Source organism: Hyaena hyaena, unplaced genomic scaffold (assembly GCF_003009895.1).
Source record: "Hyaena hyaena isolate Hyena2069 unplaced genomic scaffold, ASM300989v1 scaffold_441, whole genome shotgun sequence".
NCBI classification, from domain to species: domain Eukaryota; kingdom Metazoa; phylum Chordata; class Mammalia; order Carnivora; family Hyaenidae; genus Hyaena; species Hyaena hyaena.
This window is the reverse complement of record NW_024081074.1, coordinates 510370-532412: the sequence shown is the minus strand read 5'-3', so window position 1 is coordinate 532412 and position 22043 is coordinate 510370. Positions and strand designations below refer to the sequence as shown.

The 22043-nt window shown below is 47.5% G+C and overlaps 1 protein-coding gene across 1 annotated transcript in view; it reads right to left on the bottom strand.

The window, feature by feature from the left end:
* Nucleotides 1–22043, bottom strand: part of MYO7B (myosin VIIB) — a 77473-nt gene that overhangs the window by 51370 nt on the left and 4060 nt on the right. The window contains exons 3-9 of the mRNA XM_039253171.1: nucleotides 14896–15009; nucleotides 13630–13782; nucleotides 12033–12217; nucleotides 8175–8296; nucleotides 4396–4538; nucleotides 3611–3724; nucleotides 2054–2207 (exon numbers count right to left, since the gene is read on the bottom strand). Of these exons, the coding sequence (XP_039109102.1) occupies nucleotides 2054–2207; nucleotides 3611–3724; nucleotides 4396–4538; nucleotides 8175–8296; nucleotides 12033–12217; nucleotides 13630–13782; nucleotides 14896–15009 (985 nt within the window). The remainder of the gene's footprint in view (nucleotides 1–2053; nucleotides 2208–3610; nucleotides 3725–4395; nucleotides 4539–8174; nucleotides 8297–12032; nucleotides 12218–13629; nucleotides 13783–14895; nucleotides 15010–22043) is intronic.

Genomic DNA, 22043 nt, shown 5'->3' with positions numbered 1-22043 from the left:
TAGAGGCAACTGTTCCTGGATGTGGGGCACTGCCTCTCCCAGACCCTCTGCGGAAGCCAATGTCCCTGGTGATTACCAGCCCCTTAGCTGTGAAGGAGGATAACAGACTACTTCCCCTCCACTCAGCGAGATCATAGCCCTGGGTCAAAGTGAAGTTTGAAGAAACGAGGGCTTATTTGAAGGCAGAAGCCTGATGCTGGTGTGTGCGGGATGGGGTCTACTAAAGAGAAAGATGAGCCATCGCCCCCCTTGAGTCCACTCTGCTGTCCGTGGAAATCTCGGCATTCGTTTATTCATTCAGGCCAATAAGCAGACATTAACAGAGCGTCACTATAAGCCGGGCCCACTCCTATTGCACGGGCCTCTTGACCAGCCCCCCAGCTCATTCCCTTCTCTGAGGCGACCTCCACCTCAGGACTACCGGGCGGACAGAGCGGGGAAGTGCCACTTATGTACATATCGATAATCTCTTTTTTAAATTTGAAAAAATTATGAAATAAAGCATTCAGATAAAAAAGTGTATAGAAGCTGAAGGCGTGTTATAATAAATGATGATTAAGTCGACATGGTGTAACCACTACTACTACCAAGATACAGAGCCTGGCCAACATCCGAAGCCCTCGTGGTCTTTTCCTGCTAAGACCACGTCCCTTTCACTAATGGAAACCACTTCCTTGCTTTCCATGATCCTTTTATTACCTACATATGAGTCCCTAAACAGCATTTAATTTCACCTGTTTTTAACTTTTGTTAAGTGTGATCTAAACGAATGTCTGATCCACGAGACCTGCATTCTTCTGTGCCCGATACCACCTCCTCAACATCACATTTTTAATGCTCTTCCAGGTCCTGCTGCCCCCTGTGTGCGTGTCAGCACCCACCTGTCACCACAGTTTGGTGGATCACAGGGGCACAGCAACAACTCTCCCAGAGCAGAGTTCCTTACATGGTACGAGAGAGGCGTCCAAGTTCATGTTTTCCACATGGACAACCAATCGCTCTAGAAAAGTTTATTGAAAAGTCTGTCCTTTCCTCACTGTTCTGTGAATTGCTATCCTTCATGAATCTAGAACCAACCACCATTCCTTCCAATATTGCCTCTGCCCCATTCTTTTCTCTCTCTTTTTTTTCTAGGACGCTGATTAAAGCTACTCTATAGCTTCTCACTGTGTCCCCCACATCTCCTCCTCTCTCTTATATAGTTTCCACCCTTCTGTATCTCCATGCTGTGTTCCAACTTCTTCCCAGCTTACACACTCCCTCTCCACGTGTATAAAACTGACTGCTAAAACCATCCATTGAGTTCTGAATTTTGGTCTTTCCCTTTTTTAATTTTAGAATTTCTACACAGTTCCTTTTACAGTCTATAATATCACATCTTCCATCTCCAGTTTCCTGTCTAAATTTTCAAGCTTGACCTTTTCTTTTGCTGAACATAGAAAGCATAGCTGCTTTATGGTTTGTGTCCAATAATCCTAAATATCTGAAGCCTTTGTGGTTCTATATCTATTGCCTGTTATTTCTGCTGGTTCTTACTCATGATATCTTATTTCCTCGTTCCTATCTATCCCTGGCTGCATGTGAGATGCGGTGTTTGAAAAACTGTTTAAAGGAATAATTTGTAATCAAAGTTGATGCTAGTTTCCTCCAGAGAGGAACTTCTGTCAGGTTCTTGGAGGCACGAATGGGCCAAGACACCCTAATGCCCAGACCACCCGGATGCCTACAAATAGACTTGCAAGTTTATGGATTGCTTTGTTCACTCTGGCTCACCCTCATCTTAAGGGGGCAGCCCTGGAGGGTCCCAGCTAAAACAGGGGGATTGATCAGAGTTTCATCTTTGGAGGGCCCTCAGCTATGACATCTTCCCCGTAATGCTGCAAGATCTCCAAAATCATAGCTACAATTTTCAGTGCATTTTCCCAGGACAGGGCTAGACCGTGTGGCTCTGACAGGCTTCTGAGGTGAGAACTCCCAGGGATTTCTTCCTCCTCCCATCCTGGTCCCTCCAGTCCTCCTCCCCAGGGGGTAGAGTTTGAGTGGAGAGCATTACCCATGAACTCCACGTTGCCCAGGTGGAGAATGGCTGCCAGGAGCTTGCTGAGGTCCCAGTTCTCTGAGTCAGAGAACATGAGAATCTTCATGGCGGAGCGCACATGTGCATAGTCCTTGGCGTCATTGAGACCCTCACACGAGGTGCAGTTTCCCTGCAAGATTGGGCACCTCAACATTCTGGGGGCCACACCACATCCCACCTCCTCCATCACAGGGCTAGCAAGGTGTAGACGTGTCAGGGACTTAGCCAAAGGCCCCTAAGAAGTGACACCTCCTAGGCTCTGGGTAGACTCTGAGAGGCCCGCTGGGGGCTCCAGCTCAGAAGATACATAAACGTGCTTCCGGAGGTGGGATCGTGGGAACATGGACACAGCAGCTCAGAAGCTGTGTGGCCTCAGCCAAGCTGTTGAGCTTTTTTAAGCCTCTATTTGTCACCCATCCATAGTAACACCTGCCTTAACCTCTCTGGGGAATCCTGTGAGCTCAGTGCTTTAACAAACACCTTCCAAAGCTCCCTGTGCACCCGGGCCTGTGCTGCTTGCTGGGAATTCATAAATGGATAGACCCGGCCCATGTAGGGCACCGTGCATCCAAGAAGGGAAGCAGGAAGCAAATGACAGTGTCATATGCTGTCACAGGTGCTGCTGAGACCAAAGAGGGCCAGGACAACCCTACTGGGAAGTCAGGGAAAGCTTCCTGGAGGAAGCACACACTGTGCTCCATGCATCACAGAGAGAAGGTGGTGTAGGCAGAGAACAGCGGAGCTAGGCTGTGGAGGCAGGGGCAGGGCTGGCAAGGAAGCAGGGGCCATAGTAGGGAGAAGTGGAGGGGTTTGGGATCTGGAGGCACTTGGAAACCATGGCAAGGAGCCACAGGGAGCCCCTGCAGGTCTGTCAGACTTGCACTGTGGAAGGAAGGTCTAGAATAGATGATGGGATGATGATTAGGGGTCAAGTCTGGTGACAGGGAGGGTGCTGGAGGAAACCACCACCAGGATCCAGGCAAGAAATGAGGAGTGTGCGACAGTGAATGGAGGAGAGAGGGGTTAGGCAGAAGAGATTCAAGAGGTGGAACTCCTCCATCCCCTTTTTGACAAACTTGAGCTGGGTGGCTGCTCGCATCCCGTAGCTCCAGGCAGTGGGGGTACAGCCCAAAGCAAGAGCAAGGTCCCTGCTTTGCTGGAGTTCAAGTTCTACGGGCACCTACAAGGATGGACAACTGGAATGAAATGGAGGAAGGAGAAGTGTGGCTATGACTCTCCATCACTTACTAGACCCTCTGACTGCTGGAGCCAGGGAAAGCTGAGGTGTATGGGCAAGGACTAGGAGTTCAAGAGAAAATAAGGAAGCACAAGGGTAAGAGTCTCTGACATCATTAAACAGGAGAAGGGTGGAGTGGGGGATGGAAAAAGGGAACTCCCAACAGGACGCAGCCTTCCTTTCTCTTTCTCCTTTTGTTAGTGGGAGGCTGGGCACAGTGGTGCTGGCAGAGGTGGGAAGGTTGAGGCGGGGCAGGAGGACAGGGGTGGGGTGGAGAGAGGCGGCGCGGGCCTCACCTTTGTCAGGTAGTGGTACTCGGAGGGTGTCCCCAGGCTCAGCAGCTGCTTCTCCTCTGCACTCATCCCCAAGAGCATGCAGTAGAAGATGTGGTAGTTCCGCTCCTCCGGGGCCTGGTGGGGAAGGCGGTCCAGAGAGCCCAGTAAGCATTCCGCTGAGGCTACCCGGCTGCAGGACTTCCTCTCACCTCCAGCCCTGTCCCAGCTTCTGTTCCAAGATCTGTCAACCAGATGTGGCTCTGGCATTGACCCGAGGGACATTCGGCTCGGTAGATGCCCTCATCTTGGGCCTCCAAGGTCAGCTCTCGTCCACAGCCCTGTGCTAAAGGCCACCCGCTACAAATTCCTGGTTCCCAGGCCTTCTCTGCATTTCTGCTGCTGCTCCCAGCCCTGAGGGCACCTTGCCTAAAGGCAAGCCAGGGAGTGATGCCAGGACCCAGATCCTTAGCTGGGGACTGACCTGGACTTAGAATGCATTCTAGCAGAGGTGAGTAGTAGGCACCAAAGAATGTTGAACATATTATGGATGGAAAATTCAAAACAGAAAATCCTATTATTTCTTTGTCTTAAATACTAGGAAAGGACCATCATTATGCAATTCTAGGGGGTCCTTGGCCCATCTCAGGGTAAGTACAGTGGCAGAAAATCTATGAAGATTTGGGGAGGTCCCTGGGAGGCGTGAGATTGATGGAAGGGAACCTGTCTTGGAAGCCTCCTCATTCCGACTCCCGTCCTGGGGTGGGAGGAGGCCTCCCCAGGGCCAGTGCAGCAGAGGGACGCCTCACCTGCCGGCAGACCCGGGACTTCTCCAGGAGAAACTGCTCGATGCGTGCGCCCTCGATCACCCCACTGGGGTTGAAGTGGATGTCGATATACTTCCCAAAGCGGCTTGAGTTATCATTTCGGATTGTCTTGGCATTTCCGAAGGCTGAGGGCCAGAGGGTGATGCCCATGATAGGAACAGAGAGGAGGAAATTTACTTTTAGTGGGATCATCTGGGAAGGCTTCTGAGAGGAGGTGGCTGATCCCAGAGTTGAAGGATGAGTAGCATTGCACTGGAGAGTGGTGGCAGCCACAAGTATGCTGAGAGGAAGATGGAGTGCAAGGGAAGGTGCAGGTGTGCTTGCAGAGTGGGAAATTGGCTGGAGCATAAAATATAGAGGAAAGCAGTGGGAGGTAGATGGAACTAGTTAGTAGTATTGAGCCTTGTATGCCAGGCTAAGATATTTGGAATTGGTCTGTAGGTGATGGGAGAGGTAGGAAACCTCCTGAGGGAGTGTGGGAACAGACTGGCATTTTGGACAGATTGCTCAGGCTGAAGGGCAGGGGCTGGGAGGGCAAGCTTGCAGGGAGAGTAGCAACAGCTGGCAGGGACCAGGCTCACATGGGAGGTCAGACCAGAAGGCCTTCGGATTGTAGCATGATCAGAGGTGCATTTTATAGAGCTGTTTGTGCAAGCTTCTCTGATGTGACCCACAATAAGAAAGACCCTTTGCAATGTGTCTTATTGTATACACCCCCCCACCTGTATGTGTAATTAAAAGAAAATATTCGATACTGGTTCTGACCAAGAGTGAAGCACTGGGGTATTTTCCATTCTATACTATTTAATTTGTCCTAAAAGACTGATTTCATGACTCATTGGTGGGTTGGGTTGCAGTTAGAAAATACCACCATACAGAATTAGTCCCATGAGAAGAAGGAAAAAGAGCCATTGGTCTCTCTCTCTTGTGGAACCCCAACAGGCAGCAAAGGCTCCGATAAGGGCTAACTGTGCTTCAAAAACCTACTTTGCGTGGTTGAACCCGGTGGCAGGTCTCTTTTCAAGAAAACCTGAAGTAGGCTCTTCTTGGTAGAAATTGGCAAGCCGATTATACAATGTATATGGAAAGAAAAAGCACCTACAGTGGCCAAGTTTGAAAAAGAAGACCACCACCAGAGGAAGGTGCTACCTGAGGGGAAAACTGACTAAGCTACAGAACTCAAGACAGCATGGTCCTGGTGAAGGGTAGTCAGAGAGAGCAATGGAACAGAATAGAAAATCCAGAAACAGATACACACATGTATGGTCAACTGATTGTTGACAAAGGTACAAAGGCCATCTAATGGAGAAAGAATGATCTTCTTGACAAATGGGGCTGAAATTCTTGGATATCCTTATGAAAGAAAAGAAGAAAAGAAATGGAAGGAAAAAAATAAGAAAAAAGGAGAAACTTGACTCAGATCTTGGACTATAGAAAAAAATGAACACAAAATAGATATAGACCTAAATGTAAAACCTAAAACTGCACCACATCTAGAAGAAAACATATAAGGAAATCTCTGGGTTAGGCAAGGATTTCTTTACTTGATCTTAGCCAAAAGGCCAAGAAGCAATAGGCAAAGATTTCTTAAATACAACGCTGAAAGCATAATCAAGAAGAGAAACAAAGATAAATGGAACTTTATCAAAATCTAAAATGTACACCCTCTAAAAGACACTGTCAGAAGAACAGAGCGACAGACTACAGACTGGGGCAAAATGTCTGCAAAACGTGTATCTTAAAGGGGCTTATATCCAGAATATATAAAGAGCTCCCAATTCATTAATAAGGAAACCATTTAAAAATCGGCAAAAGATTTGAATACATACAGAGAAGATATGCAGATAGGGAATAAGCCCATGAAAAGATGCTCTACATCATTAGCCATTAGGGACATTTGAATGAACACCATGATGTGAGTGCCACCTGGATGACTCAGTCAGTCCGACTCTTGGTTTCAGCTCAGGTCGTGATCCCAGGGTTGAGGGATTAAGCCCCACGTCAGGCCCTGTGCTATACATGGAGCCTGCTTGAGATTCTCTCTCTCTGCCCCTTCCTCACTCTCTCTCGCTCTCAAAATAAATAAGTAAACATAAAAAAAAAGACCCATGATGAGATGACATCAATAAGAGTAGCAAATAACCACTCTGACAGTACCAAGTATTGGCGAGGACACAGAGCGACTAGAGCTCTTGTATTTTGCTGGTGGGAATGCAAGATGGCACAGCCACCTGGAAAACATCGTGACAGTTTCTGACAAAGGTCAAATGGCTAACTTACTATCTGACCCAATGACTTTATGCTCACATGTTCATTCAGGAGAAAAACATATGTTCACAAAAAAACCTGCATGCAAGTGTCTGCAGAAGCCTTATTCAAAATCACCATAAACTATGAACAACCCAGGCATCCTTCAGCTGGTTGATACACAGACAAACTGACACTTCTATGCAGTGTCATAAAAGAAACAAGTTATTGATACAGACAGCAATATGAAAAATCCCAGATGCATCATGCTAACAGAAGTAGCCAGCATCCAAAGGCTGCAAACCATTTGATCTCATTTATATAACCTTCTGGAAAAGATGAAGCGCTGACTCCCTGTGCAGTCGAAAATCTGTGTATGACTTTTGACTCCCCCAAAACTTAACTACTGATAGCCTACTGCTGACTGGAAGCCTTACCGATAATATACTCAATTAACACATACTTTGTAAGTTATATGTATTATATACTGTATTCTCACAATAAAGTAAGCCAGAGAAAAGAAAATGTTACTGAAATCATAAGGAAGAGAAAATATATCTACAACATTGAACTGTATAAAAAAAAAAAATCCACATGTATCCACAGTGGTCCTGCGTATGCCAAACCCTCATTGTCAAGGGTCAGCTCTATAGGGGAGAAAAGGAAGTTGGTGATCGCCAAAGGTTGGCATTGGGAAGAGAGGCCATGAGGGAAGTTTTGGGTTGATAGGAACATTCCATGTCAGGAGAATGATGGGCGTTCTGCATGTTTGTCAAAACTCATAAAACCATAGGTGAAATTCAACTGTATGCAAACATCCTCTGTTATAAAGAAACAGGAGAGAACCCACTGACCATGGCTGGGCACTGGGGGGGGGGGGTCAAGGTTGCACATTTCTGGACTGCCCCCACCAGGGACTGAGCAAGGGGACACTGAGACCTGGCACTGTGCGCAGGGCAGGGCACTTATACAGGCACTTTGCTCTGGGCTCCCCCTTGGGCCGGACAAAGCCTGGGCAGGTCTGCATGCAGCTTGAACCTCATCCTACCAAACTCTACTTTCCCTTTCCTGAGTGTCCTATGGGCATCCCATTGGGGCAACACGTCCTATCCGTTCCGGCCACCTCCCCCTTCATCCTGCACAGGGGTCACCACTCGTAGACCTCTAACAGACCGTCTTAACACAGGCTTCGCAACTGCTTCCCTCAGGCGGACACACCCAGCATTTGCCAAACAGTTTTCATCCCAGTCTGTATTTAAAAGGAATACTTGTTTCAATCCCGTGAAAATCACACTTAGCGAAAGCTCGTAAGACCATCGGTCTTTCCCCTTCTTCCTTCCCGGGAGCCCCCACACTACCATCTACTTCATGCTGGTCTTTCCCGTCCTGAGGATCCTGAGAAGTCGCTGAAAGGGTACGGCCAATCCTGTCCTTCCCCATGGGCACCTCCTGGCAGGAAGCTTCCAGCCTGCAGGGCCTGGGGAGGAGGGCCCGTCCTGAGGGTGACCGCTTACCTTCCAGGATGGGGTTGGCCTCCAGGACCTGCTGCTCAATCCACGAGTGCTGGCCGCTGACCATGGCCAGGAACTGCAGGATGAGCTTGGTGGTCTCCGTCTTCCCTGCCCCGGACTCACCGCTGCAGAGAGGGCACGGAAGGCGTCAGTCAGTAAAACAGCCGATAATAAAACAGGCAAGAAAACAGTACCTCCAGCACTTCTGTAGACCCACCACGGGCCTGCCCTCTCCCCGTGCACAGATCCCACCACATTGGCCCTGTGGGTCTCAGCTGTCTGCTTTGGGTTAGTCATTGGCATGTTTGCCTTCTCTGCCCTGCTTGGACGGGAGCCCCTTGCAGTAGCTACAGATGAATGAACGGTGCCAGATGGTGCAATGTCTTGATGGAACACCCTCTCCCTGAGCTGTGAGTTCATGTTGGCCAGAGGGGAGACTGCATCACTCCTTTTGAAAAGCAATGCGGCATAGGTATCAAAAACCTTCAGAGTCACCCAGCCTTGAGCCCAAGAAAGCAACTCTAAAATCAGAAAAAGCTTTCTCCACAAGGCTTTCTGCTCACTAAAGCAGTATTCACTTATCATCACAATTGCAGAAAATCAGGGGCGCTTGGCTCGCTTGGTCGGTGGAGTTGTGACTCAGAGTTGTACGTTCAAGCCGCGCATTGGGTGTAGACATTACTTAAAAAAAAGTCTTAAAAAAGAAGAATTGTGGAAAATCAGAAGTACCATAAAGTGGGGGAGATTAGATATGGTCCCTCCAGTCAGAGAACACTAGAGCCAAGTCGATACGGGGCTTTCAGTAAATGTGAGCAATGCCTATTAGGTACAATAAATGACAAATGTCCATACTCTTCAGTATAATTGTAACCAAGGGCATAGGGGAAGCGGTCTCTTCCAAAAGTATCTAGCAACTTTTTTCCAACAATAGTTTTCTAAAATTTTATAAAATCTTCATACTGAATATGTATTAATTTCATAATGGTAAGATATGAAACATTGTTTTTAATAGTTTGAATTAAGGGAGTTGAATTAAGGAGTTGAATTAAGTTAAAAATATACTCGAAACTGGCACATAGCACACTCAGGTTAGTAGTAATTAATATTACTATTATTATTGAGGCTTGAATGTCACTTTTGTATCAATTATTCTTTATTATGGAAAATGTCAAACATTACAAATGGATGCTGAGGGGAGTCTGGGTGGCTCAGTCGGTTAAGTGTCTGACTTTAGCTCAGGTCATGATCTCATGGTTTGTGAGTTAGAGCGCCGCATCAGCCTTTGTGCTGACAGCTCAGAGCTTGGAGCCTGCTTCAGATTCTGTGTCTCCCTCTCTCTCAACCCCTCCCTTGCTTGTGTGTTGCCTCCCTCTCCCTCTCCCTCTCCCTCTCCCTCTCCCTCTCCCTCTCCCTCTCCCTCTCCCTCTCCCCTCTCCCTACTCCCCTTTCCCCTCTCTTCTCTCTTCTCAAAAATGAATAAACATTGGGATGCCCGGGTGGCTAGGTTGACCTTCTGATTTTGGCTCAGGTCATGATCTCACAGTCTGTGAGTTCAAGCCCCGCCTTGGGCTCTGTGCTGACAGCTCAGAGCCTGATACCTGCTTCGGATTCTGTGTCTCCCTGTCTCCCTGCACCTCCCCTGCCTGTGCTCTGTCTCTCCCAAAAATAAATAAAAACATTAAAAATTTTTTAATAAAAAAATGAATAAACATTAAAACGTTAAAAAAACCCAAATGGAGACTGAACAGTGTCTTGCTAATAAAAGCACTTCCTGTTACCTGGTTAGAGGTGCAGAGTCCCAGGCCCACCCTGAGCGCAGTCAGAATCTGCGCTCCCACAAGTTCCCCAGGACACTCCTGCAGTTTGCGGTTTGCACGAGGAACTCCCACAGTCCGATTCCCAGCTTTGACCCCTGGCCAATTTTGTTTCCTACCCTGTCCTATTTTGAGACAAATCTCAGACAAGTATTGTTTCATCTGAAAATATTAATTAAAAAAAAAGCTTTGACCAAAATGTCACAATCACGGGGCACCTGGGTGTCTCAGTCGGTTCAGCATCCGACTTCAGCTCAGGTCAAGATCTCATGATTCATGAGTTCAAGCCCCAGATCGTCCGGCTCTGCGATGACAGCTCAGAGCCTGGAGCCTGCTTTGGGTTCTGTGTCTCCCTCTCTCTCTGCTCCTCCCCTGCTTGCACTTGGTCTTTCTCTCTCTTTCAAAAGTAAACACACGAACAAAAAATTTTTAAAAATGCCACAATCACTATGCCAGGTGAGTCACTCACTCTGATCAACAAAGCCCTCCTGCCCGCAGCAGACTCGGGCTCCCCAAACAGACCTCGAAGGCGGAGACAGATGCTGAGGGGATAGCTGAGGGGCTTTCTCCTGGCCTCGAGGGAGCAGGGAGTGGGGGGCAGGAGGAGAAGGTGGTTTGACTCAGGGTGAGATTCTGTTCATGCAAGAAGCCACAGATGGGGCTGCTCTGCCCTCTCCCTAAGGCGCTGCTGTCCTGGAAGTGGAAGCTGACCTGGTGAGCTTCCGGGCTGGCCTGGGGCCCAGCTCTGCTGGGGCAGGCTCTTGCAGTGAGGCTGGCCTTCCCTGTCCTGGGGGGCAGATTGGGAGCACACGGAGCCAAGGGAGACAGAGTACTGGCCCTCATTGGCACATCATTCCATTCACTTCTGGAGAAGTGGAAACCACCCAAAGACATCTCTCTGTCTCCTTTTGCAGTGTCCAGGGTCTGAATTCTTTACTGAACAGCTGTGTGTCTCTGGGAAAGGACCTCAGCCTCTCTGGTGTAGGTTTCCCACCCAACAGTAAAACAGGAATAAGAAGATCTACTTCAAAGGGCCACTGAGAATGGTAAATGTAAGAATCTACTGTTTTAGGACTTCATTCTGGCCTCTGTGCCAATTTCCCATCCTCAGAGAGGCCATGCCTGGTCTCCTCTCCACCTAGAACAACAGCCCATCACTGTCATTCCTCCTTCCCTACAGGGCTTTTCTTCAAAGCGCTCATTACCTGCCCCTCAGATTGGCCTATTTATTGTCTGTCTCCCCTTCTAGAATGTAGGCTCCATGAGGTGGGATTTTAGTCCCTTTCACTTGCCGCTGCCTCCCCATGTTAGGGAGATACAGGCATGTAGCTGGAGCACAGGGTACCCTTGAATGAATGAATGAATGAATGAATTAATCAATCAATCAATCACTATAGCTCCAAGCAATATGCCCTGAGCCAAATTCCCCCTCCTCCTTCCTTTTCCTCTCTCCCTCCCTTCTCCCGGGAGGGCCTGTGCAGGAGGCAGGGAGGCCTCCAAAGCGGGGTCAGGACCTGGACTGGAGGAAGACATGTCCTACCTGGGCCCCAGCAACCTGAGAGCTGCTTCTGGGAGCTGCTGCTTCCCTCGTCCTCACCTGAGGCCTGACTAGAGATTTGTGTGCGTGTGTGAGACATCACCTGTTTGACCCCTGTGTCCCCAAGAAACCCTCCTGGGTCCCATTTCTAAAGGTGACCACCCCCATTTTTCCTTCCTTGTCTGAGGAAATATTCACCGAAGGCTGGGGCAGTGCAGGCCCTGCTGATGCAGTAGAAGAGCAGATTCTGAAGGAAAGAAGTGTCAGAGGGAAACCTCAGGGTGGAGGGGCGGAGGGACCCCTCAGGGTGGAGGGACAAGGTGTAGGTGAGCTGTGTGCCCTTGAAGAGGCTGTTTGCAGTTGAATGGGAGTCCTTACATCAAACAGGCCTTTGGTGTAGGCATTGTTGGTTGGGAGAGGTTTAGGGAGAACAGGTACTGCCTGCTTTACTAGATACTGGTGCCTGGCCCATCTGACCCCTACCAGGGACATGGGGAGCCCGAGCCCCACCTGATAATGCAGCACTGGTCCCTCTTATTCCTCTTCATGTTGAAGTAGCAGTTGTTGGCGATGGCAAAGACGTGTGGTGGTAGCTCACCCATGTGGCGGTTGTAATACAGCTGCACCTGCTCCAGGGTGTAGAGGGGCAGCACCTGGAAGGGGTTCACAGCCACCAGGATGGAGCCTGTGTATGTCTGGGGAAGGGAGCCGGTGGTTAGTGCTCTCTGCTTTCAAGGCCAGCACTGCCTTGGCCTTGAGTGCAGCTTGCTGAGGGCTACCAGGCCTGGCTGAGTCTGGTAGGGAAGTGGGGTCTGATTCTGGGCCAGGGAGACAAGATGTTTGACTGCTCAGATCCTCCTTCTGGAAAGATGGGGATGTGATTCACATGAACGAGAGCCAGGGGCGAGTGCATTCACAGGAAGATTAAATGAAGTAGTCTTTGTTAAATGTTTAGCATTTAACATGTCTGGTATTCAGAAGGCTCAATAAAAATGGGCTGAATTTATGAAATGAGTCTTCACCTGCCTCCCACAGGGACCTCCACGAGGCTGGTCAACAGTCATAACCTCCCCTGATCCCTCCTAGGACCACCGTCCAGGACCCCCTGCTTATCTGGAACTCCCACTAGGCCTGGGAAGGGGACAGGGAGAGCCACCTCATCCAGTCCCATGATTATCCACATCCAAGTTTTCATTTGAGGAATGCAGAGTTTCATCCCTCTGACTCCAAGGACTATGATAACCAGATAAAAGAATGCAAGGGTAAGCTCTTTGGAGAGGATAAACTGTAATTCACTTCAGCTTATTGTGGTTATCGGTCCCAGGAGCTCTGACTCACATTTAGCTGGGTGAACACCGTGTGCCCTGTTGCCCCTGTCTCCGCAGAATCTTCTCTCTCTCCTGACCAGCCCTCTCCTCTCTTCGGGGTCCCCTGCTCACTCCTCCCTGAAGGGCTGCTCAGAACCAAAGCAGTCACCTTGAACTAGGAGAGGCCCAGGCAGGCTTTGACTTCCTAGGCCATACCCACTTAGGGCGAGGCTGGAGCCAGTTTTGAATGCTCTGTCTCCTGGGAAAATTGTCACTGAAAGGAGGATGTGAGCCTTAGGGCTGGGGTGAGCCTCCTATGCATTTCCAGCCTTTGGGAGAAGGACCTGCATCTACTTACATGGCCCTCCTGACTGTCACAGCCTCAATTCACAAGAGGGCAGGGGTCTTCTGCCTAGTGGCCCTGTCTCTGCCATCTGCCTAGGAAGGGACATAAGATTATGCCCACCCTTGCAGCCTCTGGTCCACTCGGACATCAGAGCAGGCCTTCCACTCAACCACAGATGGGGGGGCGGGGGTAGGCAGCACTAATTGAGCACCTACTGTGTGCTAGGGATGGTGCTGGCATGGTGCATATCAGCTTTCTGAGACCGCAAATGTATTATGATGCCAAGGAGAAGGGTTAAGTTCCTTGCCCACCTCCCACGGTGACGGCAAGGGGAGTGGGGACTGAACCAGGTGTGCCTGGCTCCAAACCTCTGGTGCCTGGCTTTCTTCCCCAGCCAGGAGGTCAGTGCACGTGGACCAAGCCCCCTGAGTGGGGGGTGGAAATGGGGACTCACATAGATCTTGTGCTGCTGGTAACGGATCAGGAGGTTGTGCACCATGCCTGCCTCGTTCAGGTCCCCCAGGCGGATCATGTCGTCCACACCTCGCATTGAATTGGGGTGCATGGGGCTAAAGGTGTCAAGGTCCTCTGCTGGGATCCAGTGTTCCTGGAACAAAGGGCACAGGCTCCCCTGAAGGCAGTGTGGCCTCCACATGGGCCAATCCACTGCACCTCTTCTCCAAGTTCTCAGCAGGTCAGCTGACCTGGTGGCCCGACCAGGCTCTGGCCGAGGACAAGGAAACTCTGAGGGAGGATCAGGGCAGTTTGTGGTTGGAGTAAGGACGTGTCTGGAGCCAGGGGTTGGTGTGAAGCCAGGGTTAATGGTGAATTTCAGACCAGGGTCAGAGGAGCTTGTAGCCAGAAGTCAGATTTAGCTGTCACTGAGATCAGGAGCAGGATCAGCTGGGGGTCTCAAAGATGGCAGGAATAAAAGCATGGAAGTAAAAGTGCTTTTTACACTGTAAAACATCATTTTGCAAACAGAAGATATAATCATTCATATGTTACTGGCTTCCCTAATATGGAGCTCACAGGTCCTAGCCTAGAATCTTCTCCCTAGAGGTCAAGTCTCCTCATACTCCATGCTGCAGCACCTCAGCAAAGAGGGCTGCCCGAGGGGGGCTGGAGGGACCAGCTGGACGCCTTGCCCCCTGCATGCCCTTCCTCACGGCACCACACTTGGCAGACGCTACTTCCCACCCCCCAGGTGGCTGAGCTGCAGCGCTGCAGGCCACCCCAGCTCCTGCTTCTCTCTCACCTGGGCTGTCTGTCCAGTACCAGCTGAGCCTCATCTTCTTCCTCCTCACATTCTGGGGCCCTTCTCTTCTCAAAGGACACCTTTCCCTCTCTCCTCCTTGTCTCCAGGCTTACCCTCCTTTACTTTGTGAACCAGCTTTCTGCCACCCTCTGTTCTCTGTCAAAGCCCTTCCCTTACTTCACTCCTTCCTGCTTCCCCTAATTGGTCTACTTTTCCATCTATCTACTCGCTCCTTGCTCTTTCACTATAGAGATGTTCCCCAAAACAGACGCGTGATGTCCACCATGACAAGACCCCACTGTGGTCTGTTCTGCCGGGTGGGTTTCCCCCACGTCGGCTCTGGAACCCCTGGTGTTGGGGAGCAGTGACAGAAGAGGAAAGGGGCCCAGGGCCCTGGAGGGGTGGGGGGTTAGGGTGGGGCTGAGAGGGCCCAGCCTCCCTGCAGAGCCTGGCCACACTGACCTTGCCCTCGTCATCTTCAACCAAGATCTTGTCAGGTTTTGTTTCCTTGATGACACACCCAATGGCCACACTGGTCTTGTTGGCAGGGAGGGAGTTCAGCCACACATGGTCACCCTGGAGAGAAGAGAGAAGACAGTGGTCAACACCTGTTCCGTGTTCCCTTTCCTGCTCAGGACTTACCTCTCCTGGGGGCCGTCCTTTCCATCACCCTCTCCACACCCCCTTCTCCTGCTCCTCCACCTCTTTCCCTCTTCTTCTTCTTCCCTCTCTCCTTTCCCACCCTCTCTTGCTCTTGCCAGGATAACAGTGGGAGGTAGCAGTAGAAGATTCCCTGGCCTAGTTTGGTTCTAGGAAACAGACAAGCCACATTTGCAGGAAAACAGTCCCACTGTGAGGTGGAAAAAGAGTCTGCCCTGTGAATAGCCCTATAGGACCCAAACCTGTTGGGTGAGGAGAAGCAGAGACTAAAATCTCATAGGTTTCTCCTAGCCTACAACATGGCATTGACCCATATGAACTTCCTTCTGATCCAAGAAAGCCCACCCCATTCAAAGAGGAGTAATCCCCAAACCAGCACAGGTCTACTTACAAAGATACTGAAATCCAAAAGGAGGAAAGGAGCAGGTGAATAATAATACCAGGGGAAAACAAACAAACCAACAAAACTGTCATAGAACAGTGGGAAGTTGTGACCAAGTATTTCACCATGGTTTCCAAAAACATACTGAAGCCTAGATCAGAAGCAAGAGCTCAGAAATTAGATGCTGAGACAATGGAAAGGGATGAGAATTGAGTTGGCAAAGCTCAAGAAAGAAATTGAAGAAAAGGGATAAGCATGGACCAGGAATGAAAGCAGAATTGGAAACAGCAGGGAACAAGAACTGAAAACATAGTAAAGAGCACTGAAGACAGGAGGAGATAGTGAGCAGGGCAACACAGAAATTTTTAAAATGAGGACTGAGAAGAAAAGGATAGGGAAGATGGACAAAAATATGTGGGTGCCCAAAGAAGACAACTAGAAATAAAGCCCAGAAAGATTATTTAAAGATATAATTCAAGACAACTTTCCAGAAATTAAAGCAGCCTTGCATCTATGGATTGAAAGCACATCAGGTCCCAGGAAATAATGACAAAGAAAAATCAGCTCCAGGACATATAAAGGTTTTCAAACTTCGAAAATAAAGATGAGTTCACTTCTAGGGAGAAAATTCAGGACAAATTCAAATCCTATAGAGAACTGAACAACTAAAAGATCTCAAGGAAAGAGCAACCTACCTAGTAGTATGGCCACTACCAAAAGAACAGAAAACATCAAGTGTTAGGGAGGATGTGGAGGCATTGGAACTGTTATACACTGTTGGTGGGATTGTAAACTGGTGCAGTCACTGGGGAAAATAATATGGAGATTCCTCAAAAAATTAAAAATGTATACACCATATGACCCAGAAATCCCACTTCTGAGTATACATCCAAAGAAATTCAAAAAAGAATCTTGAAGACATATGTGCACTCCTATGTTCATTGCAGCATTAATCACAATAGCCATAGGGGAAAGCAACCCAAGTGCCCATTGACAGATGAATAAACAAACAAAATGTGATATATACATACAAAGGAATATCTCACAGCCTTAAAAAAGAAGGAAATCCTGTCATGTGGTACAGTGTGGATAGACCTCAAGGACATCATGCTAAATGAGATAAACTAGTCACAAAAAGACAAATAGTGCATTATTCCACTCATAAGAAATATCTAAAATAGTTGGGGCACATTGGTGGCTTAGTTGGTTAACCGTTTGACTTCGGCTCAGGTCATCATCTCACGGTTCATGGGTTCGAGGCCTGTGTTGAGCTCTGTGCTGACAGCTCAAAGCCTAGAGCCTGCTTTGGATTCTGTGTCTTCCTCTCTGTCTACCCCTCCCCTCTTCTCTCTCTCTCTCTCAAACTAAATAAACCTTAAAAAAAAAAGATAAATAGTGAATATCACAGAAACAGAAAGTAGAAAGGTGGTTGCCAAGGATTGGAGGAGGAAGGAGGGACAAAAGTGTTTAGTGAGCACAGAATTCCAAGTTTGCAAGATTAAAGTTCTCAGATCTGGGGGCACCTGGGTGGCTCAGTTGGTTAAGCAGCCGACTTCAGTTCAGGTCATGATCTCATGGTTTGTGAGTTCGAGCCCCATGGAGGGCTCTGTGCTAACAGCTCAGAGCCTGCAGCCTGCTTTGGATTCTGTGTCTGCCTCTCTCTCTGCTTCTCCCCGACCTGTGCTCTGTCTTTCTCTCTCTCAAAAATAATCAAACATTTAAAAAATGTTTTTAAATTTCTCAGATCTGTTACACAACAATGTGAATATACTTGATGCTGAACTGTATGCTAGAAAATGGTTAAAATGGTAAATTTAATGTTAGGCATTTTTTTTACCACAATGAAAAAAGAAATCTGGTAACTTTTTACCCAGCCAAATCGTCATTCCTGTATAAAGGTAACAAACATTTTTGAAGATACAATATAATTCCCATAAGCCTTCTGGAAAAAAACCCTGGAGAACAAGGTTCAGTCCATAGTATGAGGAATAAAAATAGAACCATATCGACACTCATGGTCATGAAGTTTCAAAATCCTTGGGACAAAGAGAAAATCATGAAAGCTTTCAGAGAGAAAAAAAATTGTTAAAGGCTCAAAAATTAGAATGGAGTCAGATTTCTCAACCGTAATGCTGGAAGCCAGAAGACAACATGGAATAAATGTCTTCACAATTCTCAGGGAAAAAATCTATCCAGTACGGAATCCTATGCCCAGCTGATATTCACATGTGAATAAACATATTTTAGACAGGCAAGTTGTTACCCTTTCTCAGAAAGCTATTGCAGGATGTGCTAGATCAAAATGAGGGAGTAAACCAAGGGAAAGACCTCAGGTCCAGGAAAAAGGAGAGGCATATTCTGTGAAGGAGATCCCATGATAAGGTCAAGATGCATGCCTCAGAAATACAAGACACACTCTAGATATCACAAGTCAGCAACTCTGGGAGAGATTTCCCTCTGAGGAAGAAACTGGCTGACCTCCTGATGAGCAGAACATTTTGAGAGGAGACTGACATGTCTGGGAGAAAGTGGGGGGGGGTGTTAAAGGCATGATAAATACACAGAAAACTTAGCAGGTGGGGAAAAGACAATTACAGAGTCTAGCAAAGGAAAGCATAGTGCTCAGAGTATGCTGGCTCAATTGGGGGTAGCACTTACTTAGATAAAATAAGCGAACTCTATATGCAGGTCTGATCAAAGCTAGGTTTAACATTTTGGGGAGGATGGAGACACACGTAGAATACCTGTGAATGCGGGAGGGAGTAGGCTCAAGGAGCCAAGGCCTTTCTTACATGGTAGGAAGTCAGTAATAGATGATGCCTGAAACCAAAAACTCCAGGAGCACTGTGAGCATGTTCTTTCCAGACACAGAGGGAAATATCAAAGAATCACCAGCAGGCTTGGCCTGGTCACTTCTGGGGAAGAGGCAGTGGGGAACTGAGTCTTTAAACGGTGTGTCTATACAATTTTATAAAAATGAAAGCCAAATTTAAAAGAACTGCAAGGGAACAGTTGCTACAGGATACAGAAAAGCAGCATGAGCCTCATTCTGGGTCCAGTGAACTCATGTGATCACCCCAGACACCTCAGAGATCCTGGAGAAGCTTTCTTACAAAGAGGATGAAATGGTAGCTGAAGCCGCTGGCAGATCACCAAAGCGAGATTAAAAGAAGCAGATGATGGGCATCTCACAGCAAACTTGATATTACCTGGAGATGAAAAGGAGGCACCATTCCCAATCCAGACTGTGGAGACATGAGCCCGACATGGGATGGAAGAAGAAATCAAAGAACGTGACTTTTGTTCACTCCATTTGGCCCAAGTTCTATTAGGAAATAAATGAGAAGCCACATAGCAGAAAATAGAGCTTCTTCATGACCTCCATCGGCAGGAAAAGGCTGCAAGAGCAGCAGAATCAGGAAGAGAATGAAGAAAACAAATAGCTTTTGGCCACAAAGGAAGTAAGAGTCTCATTAAGACTCATGAAATGGAAGAGGGCTTGAAGAAAGCAAGGAGGTATGCCGAGTCTTGGGGGTCCTCTTTGCTCTTCGTGACAGGAAATACCTGACAACTAGCTGCAGGAAGAGCTCTTGCTGGAGAGAATGTGAGAATGCCCCAGCATGAGACAGAAATCGCTACGAAGAACGGAAGCCATGGACAGTCCACTTCCTGGAGACATGGTCCTTCATACTAACGTCTCCCAAGGAAGGTGAAGTCTGTTGCCTACTCACTGAAACAGCCTGTGCCCTGATACTGTGTGGCCGTCTGCCACATCTTTCTCTTCCCAAAGTAAAAGAGGTGGTACTAGAGATGGTGTGTGCCTGTGTGCAGTTAGATAAATGGAGAGTCGAGGGAGCTCCAGCCGCAGGCCTCTGCTCTAAGCTCCAGGGCAGGCCCGTCTGTAGACCCACAGAAGCCTGTCCCCTCTGCAGGGGCAGATGGGATGGTTACTTGCTGGTGCCAGAGACCTTGTTTTTCTCAGGAGTGCCTCACAGTGCCTGGGCATTATACCCCTCTCTATCTGATAAAGTGTGGTTGGAGATCAGGTATAACTGATTTGTCATCAAGCAAACAAATGTTTATGACTTCCTGTGCTGGAGACTGGGCCCATCTAAGAGATCTTTGAATTTAAAAATATTTCAAAATATTCCCAACCAGTCTTTGGCACTGAAGGGTTCCCAGCTCCTGTGCACACAGATATGTAAACATTCACAGTCCTCATTTGGAAGGAAGATGGGGTCTCATTAATATGACTGAAAAGCATGCTCTGCCCAGGGCCTTGGGGTGGCTCAGAGTGTGTGCCAGTAACAGGCTCTCAGTTTCCTCACTTGCCTATAGGGTGGGGACTAGAGGTGATGGCAAAGAGAAAGATCTATTTACGTGTTCATCCTTAAGTCAGCTACTTTGTGTGTGCATGCACGTGATGGGATCCCCAAAGCCCAAATCAGGAAAAATGTAATAGTTGAAACAATACACAGGCAATGCAAGATCTATTCATCTCCTTTGAAAGTCATCAGTTTTTAAGGCACCTGGTGGCTCAGTTGGTCAGTCGTTTGACTTCGGCTCAGGTTATGATCTCATGATTTGTGGGTTCAAGCCCTTTGTTGGGCTCTGTGCTGACAGCTCAGAGCCTGGAGCCTGCTTTGGATTCTGTATCTCTCTCTCTCTGCCCCTCCTCTGCTCACACTCTGTCTCTCAAAAATGAATACAAACATTCAGAAAAAAAATTTTTTAAATAAAAGTCTTCAATTTTTGTTTGAGGGCTCATCCCTCCCCAATTCGTGGGGTTCTTGGCAAGCACCATCCCCTCTGCCTCAGGGGTGGGGTAAGTGATACAGCCCAATGCACTCATCCTATCCCCTCAGCTGCCAGAAAGGGAAGCTGTATAGAAAGCACGATTTGTAAATTCTTAGTGTGTGGTCAAGACCATCACCGTCCAATAGAAATACAATTCAAACTTCATGTGTAATTGAAAATGTTCTAGCAGCCACCTTTAAAATGTAAAGAGATGCAGCCCCTCTGGAAAACAGTGTGGAGGTTCCTCAAAAAATTAACAATAGAACTCCCCTAGGACCCAGCAATAGCACTGCTAGGAATTTACCCAAGGGATACAGGAGTGCTGATGCATAGGGGCACATGTACCCCAATGTTCATAGCAGCACTCTCAGCAATAGCCAAAACATGGAAAGAGCCTAAGTGTCCATCATTGACAAATGGATCAAGAAGATGTGGTTTATCTATACCATGGAATACTACATGGCAATGAGAAAGAATGAAATCCTGCCACGTGTAGCAACATGGATGGACCTTGAGGGTGTTATGCTGAGCGAAATAAGTCAGGCAGAGAAGGACAAATACCATATGTTTGCATGTATAGGAGGATTAGGAGGAACTTAACTGAGGACCATGGGGGAGAAGAAGGGGGGAAATAGGGGAGGAGAGGGAGGGATGCAAATCATGAGAGACTCTTGAATGCTGAGAACAAACTGAGGACTGATGACAGTGGGGGGAAGGGGAAGGGGGGTGATGGGCATGGAGAAGGGCACTTGTGGGGATGAGCACTGGGTGTTATATGGAAACCAACTTGATAATAAACTATTTAAAATAAAGAAATAAAATGTGAAGAGAAACAGGTGAAATTAATTTTACGAATGTTTTCTTTAATTTCCAGTTTTTTTATTTGAATTCCAGTTTTAAAATATAGGGTAAAATTGGTTCCAGGTACAGAATGTAGTGATTCATCACTTACATAGGACACCCAGTGCTCATCACAACAAGCGCCCAGCACCCATCTAGTCCATCCTCCCTCCCCTCCATCAACCCTCAGTTTGTTCCCTATGGTTAAGAGTCTCATATAGTTTGCTTTACTCTCTCTCTTTTTTCTCTTCCCCTGTGTTCATCTGTTTTAAATTCCACTGAGTGAAATAATATGGTATTTGTTTTTCTATGACTTGTTTTGCATAGCATAATACACTCTAGCTCCATCCACATCATTGCAAATGGCAAGATTTCATTCTTTTTGATGGTTATTATTCCATTATATATATATATATATATATATATATATATATATATATATATATATACCACTTTCACTTTATCCATAAGTGGATGGACATTTGGGCTGTTTCCATAGTTCGGCTATTGTTGATAATGCTGCTATAAACACCAGGGAGCATGTGTCCCTTAGAATCTGTATTTTTGTATCCTCTGGGTAAATACCTAGTAATGCAATTCCTGGGTTATAGAGTAGTTCTATTTTTAACTTTTTAAGTAAACTGTATACTATTTTCCAGAGTGGCTGCACCAGAATGTTATTTAACCCAATATATTCAAAATATTGCCACTTAAACATGTAAGCAATGTAAAAATTGTTAATGAGATATTTTACATTGTTTGCATTGAGTCTTTGTATCTGGCATGTGCTTTAGGCTTCAGCACATCCAAGTTCAGGGCAGACATATTTGCAGCACTCAGTACCACCTGGGGCTCATGACCATCACTGTGGACAGAGCAGCTTCAGCCCTGGCACTTACCACCTGCTCCCAGTACTTTCCCAGATGCACCA